Source organism: Gopherus flavomarginatus, chromosome 4 (assembly GCF_025201925.1).
Source record: "Gopherus flavomarginatus isolate rGopFla2 chromosome 4, rGopFla2.mat.asm, whole genome shotgun sequence".
Taxonomy (NCBI): Eukaryota; Metazoa; Chordata; order Testudines; family Testudinidae; genus Gopherus; species Gopherus flavomarginatus.
In genome coordinates, this window is record NC_066620.1 from 14,712,463 (window position 1) to 14,718,462 (window position 6,000).

The window sequence follows — 6,000 nt, forward strand, 5'->3', positions numbered from 1 at the left end:
CACCGCTGTCTTCCTGTAAACAAGTTGTGTATTGCAGCACACACAAGAATCCTTAACCATGTCTTTGTAAATTGGTTTGCTGGTTCTCCTTTCTGCTTGCTCTCTGAACCTTAACACATCCCAGCACATGCTGCCCAACACACCAGCACTGTTCTACTGTTTCCATGTGCTCCCAATCTATCTGTTGTATCCACTTGTGTTTCGTACTTAGATTATAAATTCTTTGAGACAGTGACTGTCTTCTCATTATGTATTTGTAAGGTGCACAGCACAATGAGGTCCTGGTCCATGATTAGGACTCCTAGGTGCTACCACAATACAAATATATAATACTTTGCACTTTTATTCTGCCTTTCGACCCATGGTCGCAAGGCCCTTATAATTTTTTTTACAGATCTTCTAAGGATTTTGCAAATTGATAAGGAGATATCGAAAGTAGGTAAAATGTGGAAGTTAACAGACTCCTGGTTGACAATTTATAAATTGAACGCATATCTTTTTCTTGTAAAAAAAATAATAATAAATCTTTGTCACTTCAGACCACTGGAATAAATGAAAAGATTGCCAAGAGAAGCCACTGAATTTAATATGGGAGGGGGAGGGTGTTTGTCTGTCTCTTTAAAGCAGTATTTGGGTCAGTTCATTAAAAAAAATTACTATATTTACTCTGTACATTAAAAAAGTTTAGTTATCTAGGAGAAACTGCTTTTATTTTCTGGATTTACCTCAAGATGTGTACATTTTGCAACAATCAACTTTGTGAACAGTCCAGGCAGTGTCCTTTTAATGTCTTTTTCAGCAGTCAACTAACAGTCATTACCTATAAAGACTTCTGATTGAGGTCACTTTTTGAAAGTGTCCAAAATATTACTTTCCAGATACCTGTCTACTTTTTTTCCCCCATTTTTACATGGAAAAAAAAAAGCCCTCTCAACAGCAACTGAACAAACATTTTCTATGTCTTCCCCCACTGCAAACCAAAAGTAGTTATATTTGTACTATGCAAAACTACCTCTTATTAAAATAGGCAAAGCAGCTTGCAATACCCATATGGGCCCAACAAATAATGTGTGGTGTTCTACTTTCTTTTAACATTCAGATGAAAGGAAGTGTGCTCAACAGTCTCGTCTCTCACAATACTGCAAACTTTCTTAAACTATAAAAGTATTCGACGAACATATATAATTACTAATGACTTGGAAGACAAAGCTTTCATTCAGTAAAGGATCCTGACAAAACAATCCCGTATGCACAATGCGGAAGTATTTCTCAGTCCACCACAGGAGAAAGAAAGGGACCTCATTTGGCAATCAAGTTTGAAGTAACTCTTGCAGTGGATTATTTGGCTGCGTATTAGAGACATTTAACATTCACATACATGATTTTCTTAACAATTATAGATATGGCATTGCCAATACAGCCCTTACAGGAGTTATGTGTTCTGGCAGCTCAGACGTTTATGTCCCCACAAACTTTTAAAACTTCCAGATACAGAACCTGGAAGATCGGGAATAACAACATGGTTCTAACCATCGTAATTCGTGTTTCAGTGGGATGTAGCCCTGACACACAATCTGACTTATCCTGAGAACTGAAGGGGGAAGAGAATTTTACAGAACGTTTTAAAGCAATTTTCAGTGGTCTCACACTGTGGGAATGGAGAGTTTCTACTCTGTTTCAGAAAGATTTAAAAAAAAAAAAAACTTCCTCATTGTTTGAAAATCTCTTTCATGCTGCCCCAGCCCTGACTCAGCAGCCACCATGGAAGGTGGGTATTGAGAGGGGATAGAATCATAGGACTGGAAGGGACCACGGGGGGCGGGGGGATCATCTAGTCCAGTCCCCTGCACTCATGGCAGGATTTAGTATTATCTACAGTCTAGACCACGCCTGACAGGTGTTGTCTGTCCCAGCTAGTCCCAGTCACTAGTCCCAGCCCTGGCCAGCAGCCAAGGGAGGGGGGCAGGTAAGGGCACAGCAGAACAGGCTTTGCCCCAGCAGCCACCAGGGAAGGGGACAAGGAGGAATAAGAACAGTGACAGCCCTGACCCGGGGCAAATCAGGACCAGTCCGACGTCGGCCCCCCGGAAAGGGGACGGGAGGGGAGGATCTCGGCCCCGCAGCCCCCAGGGAAGGGGGCAGGAGGCAGGACAGTCCCTCCCCCTTACAGCGGGAAATGAGCAGCAGGAGCCTGCTCCGCCCGGGACTCACCTGCGGTTCATGGGCCGGACCCGGACAGCCACCTTCACCGAAGCCATGGCTCATCCCTGCCCTGGCCCAGGGCTGGCCCTGCCGGCTAGGGGACAGGCCACATCCCCGCCTCCTCCGCTACTGCCAGCTGCCGCGCCGCGTCCCTCTCACGCAGTCGCCCGAATCACTGCGCCGGTCGGGCCGGCTCCCCTTGTTGTCACGGCAGCCACGGGGCAGCAGCGGCGAGCACCACTGGTACGGCGCCAGCGCAGGGACAAACCTCCTCGGGACGCGCTACTCCTCCCCCCCCCTCCTGGCTGCTGCCCGGAGCCCCGCCCACCGAGGGCTGGAGTCCCCTGTCCAGGGAAGGGCGGGGCGTGGGGAGCGAGCTTGGGAGTGCCCCTGGAACAGCAGCGAGGCCTTAGAGCCGGGGCAGGGGTCGGGAGCACAGCCACAGGGAGGGATCCCCGCCCCCCCAACACACACAGACGGGTGGGCAGGTGCAGTCACTGGCCAAGCCTGTCCCCTGGGGTTACACACTCCTGCCCCCATGGGGCTGTGGTGCGTTTAGCTGTTTGCTTCTTTTCATCACAGGAGGGATGAACTCCAGAGCTGTAGGCTTTGTGTAATCCCACACAGCGTCTAATCCCAGATGTTGGCGTTACCAGGCCCCTCTGTAATTAAAGATCTGATGAGCTCTAGAGTGAAACAATAATCCCAGGCAGCTAATATATGTATATTAATCTCCCAGATAAAGACTCGACCCAAGAGGAGCTGCCAATATTTTTTTAACTTTTGCATGTGGTGAGAAGCAGGACAGTTAGGTTTTGGTCCATACCCAAAGCAATGGGAGTCTTACTAATGGGCTTTGCTGATGCACAGTGGCATAATAAAAGTAGTATAAATTGTGCTATAATGCTAGGAAATAAGGACATGGAGAGGAGCCCCATCCTGCTCATACTGAAGACAACAGGAAAATGCCACATAATGCAGTTTGCAAATATATTGCAAACACAGTATTAGGATTTTGGCCCCTTCAGTAATGCAAAATGTTTTAAAAGAGTGTGTCTTTGTAAAGTGTATAGTGGAGTCCTTCTAGGTGCTGCCATAACACAAACATATTATTAATAATGATTAATTATTAAATTATTATTATAAATGGATCAAAACAAATGCCCAGATCCCACAAAAGATCACGAATTTTGTTTGTGGAATTGAAGGTTTTGCTTGTGGCTCCCTTTGCAGAAATGGAACATGAGGGTGGACATGGTTTATTTATCCCACCCAAGAAGAAAGACTGCTAAAAACACCTGAAGAGACAAAGGCAAGGGCTGAGTCCAGACTAAAACAGGAGTCTAGTCTGTAAAGAGAAATAACTGGAACTCTACGCTACAGAAAATCTGCATCTTCCCTAAATCAACATTTAGGATGAGAAATTATATTTTGTAATCAGTTTCTTTAAGATCTTAAATTTAGTATGTGTGTTTTGTTTTATTTGCTTGGTAATCTGCTTTGTTATGTTTGCTATCCCTTATAATCACTTAAAATCTACTTTTTATAGTTAATAAACTTGTTTTTGTTTATTATTAAACCCAGTTTGTGCAATCCATATCAGGGGGGAAGAAGCAGTGCATATCTCTCTTCACATTGAGGGAGAGGGCGAATTTTTATGAGCTTGCGCTGTGCAGATCTTTCTATATAGCACAAGACAGTATTATTTTGGGTTTATTCCCCAATGGGGTGTGCACGTGAGTGCTGGGTGAATCCTCTCACACAGAGCTGACTTCAGTCTATGTCTGCAACTGGTTGTGGCCTTATCTCTCTGTGTGTGTGTGTGCGTGTGTGCGCGCGCGCATGCGTGCACACTGCAAGAGGCCGGAGAGCCTACTGTATATATTTGTTCTTAAGCCAAATCTTTTTGGTAAAAAAGTGATGCATCCTGGAGCAGCGAACTGTGGCCAGAAAGAGCCGTGATCGGCAGACCTGCGGATGTGGCAGGTAAACAAACTGACACAGCCCGCAAGGGTGCTTACCCTGATGAGCCGCGTGCCAAAGTTTGCCGATCCCTGAGCTAATACATTGTACTTTTGTTTAGCTAGAGTATCTGTAGGCATAGAGCCCCTCAGCTCCCTGTGGCCACGGTTTGCCGTTCTCAGCCAATGGGAGCTGCAGGAACCCCCATTGGCTGGGAACGGCGAACCGTGGCCACAGGGAGCTGAGGGGCTCCATGCCTGCAGATGCTCCAGGTAAACAAAATGTCCCAACCCGCCAACGGCTTACCCTAACGGGCTGGGAGCCAAAGTTTTCCAACCCCTGAAATATAGGGTCGGCTTATGGAAGGGTCATACAGTTTTTGCTATTTTTACCTATCCATTTTAGGGGGTCGGCTTATAAATGAACAGGCTAATGAACGAGTATATACAGTAATTTAGCAAAACAGAGAGAGGGAATCCAGGCTGTTGGAGCAGGAAGGGCTCAGTAAAACCCCAGTACATCAGTGGCATACCAGAAGGTGGGTCCAACCCATCACAAAGACTTAATTGAAAATGTTCGTTAATGGAGCAAATACCAACCACTTTTCACTGATGCATTTTGTACTTCATCTTTTCTTTTACCTACTTATATTTTCGATGTATCCTAACTTCTTTTTCCTGTGAAAGGCTTCTACATAACTTTGGTTTTAATATTATTGCTGCTGTTGTCCCATGCTGTGTTTGTGAAAGCACTCTTTCATTCCTCACTAAGCAGTTCTTTATACTTCATGTTCCAAGAGCTTGCTGTGCAGTTGCCGCTGCATATATCCTTCTCTATGATCCTATTTATTCTCTTTCAAATCCCTTCTCAAAACTCACCTTCTCTGTAATGCTTCTCTGTAATCCTATAATTTCCTGAGATGAAGGCAATCCATGTTCAAATCCCTTCTCAAATCCCTTCTCCCCCATCAATTGATCAAGGAATTGAACATGGGTCTCACATCCCATGTGAGTTCTACGACCACTGGGCTCCGGGTTATAAGGAAGGCACCTCCTCCTCCTGGCCTCGGTTTTTTTGTGAGAAAGGGCTGAGGTGCCTAACTCCAATAGAGGGTTCATGGCTGTGAATCCCAAATGGAGATAGCTATCTAGCTCACTTTGAGAGTCTGGGCTTAGGCCATTCCCATCTCATCAGCATTTTTGATCAACTAGCTTAGGCATTTCCCCACTGAACACATACTCGCTTTTGTGAATCTCATTCTTCGACACCTAACTCTCCCCAAGCATTGTATAGTGAGCCTGGATGCTATCTCAGGGTTGGGAATTCCACTATAGGAAAGGGTGCCTACAATTTAGCATTGTAATGCTAAGCATTGCAGCACCTCGGTCCCTTTGCAAATCTTGGTGAATTAATAGTGGATACAGGCCTTCCTGTAAGTTGTCTTAAATCACAGTGAGCATCAGTTTGACTGAACAGCTGGTGTTTGTATTTCACAGTTTGGTTCAGGAAGCCGAAGTGTCATCTCTGTAAAAAGAGTGATCGCTAGTTCATCAGAAACCAGCAAGAGGCTTTTCTCTAGTCAAAGCTGGGAACAGTGTTACCTCCTCACAGCTATAGGTCAGTTCATCATAGAAGTTATCCTAATCTTTGAGTGCTTTGAACTCTTTTGGGAAGAAAATGAGTGCAACTTCGTCTGCTGATCTATTCTCCCTCTGTAATTGTTGGTAAGCTGCGTGGTGCTGTTTAAATCTGTTTTGACATGCAGAACTAGATGTCATTTCTTCATAACCAAGTGAGGGTCATGCTGAACTTCTGCACCTGAACAATCAGAATAGG

General features: G+C 45.2%; 1 protein-coding gene across 6 annotated transcripts in view; it reads right to left on the reverse strand.

Annotated features, from left to right (window-relative positions):
• KIF16B (kinesin family member 16B) overlaps positions 1–2,424 on the reverse strand; it is a 218,987-nt gene extending 216,563 nt beyond the window's left edge. For 3 of the 6 annotated variants that reach the window (XM_050952007.1, XM_050952008.1, XM_050952009.1), the window contains exon 1: positions 2,212–2,420. In XM_050952007.1, coding sequence (XP_050807964.1) covers positions 2,212–2,258 — 47 coding nt within the window. In that variant the 5' untranslated portion in view covers positions 2,259–2,420. Of the gene's footprint in view, positions 1–2,211 lie in introns of all 6 variants that reach the window. The other 3 variants (XM_050952005.1, XM_050952006.1, XM_050952004.1) reach the window with 2 other exon arrangements.
• Between the last annotated feature and the right edge of the window lie 3,576 nt (positions 2,425–6,000).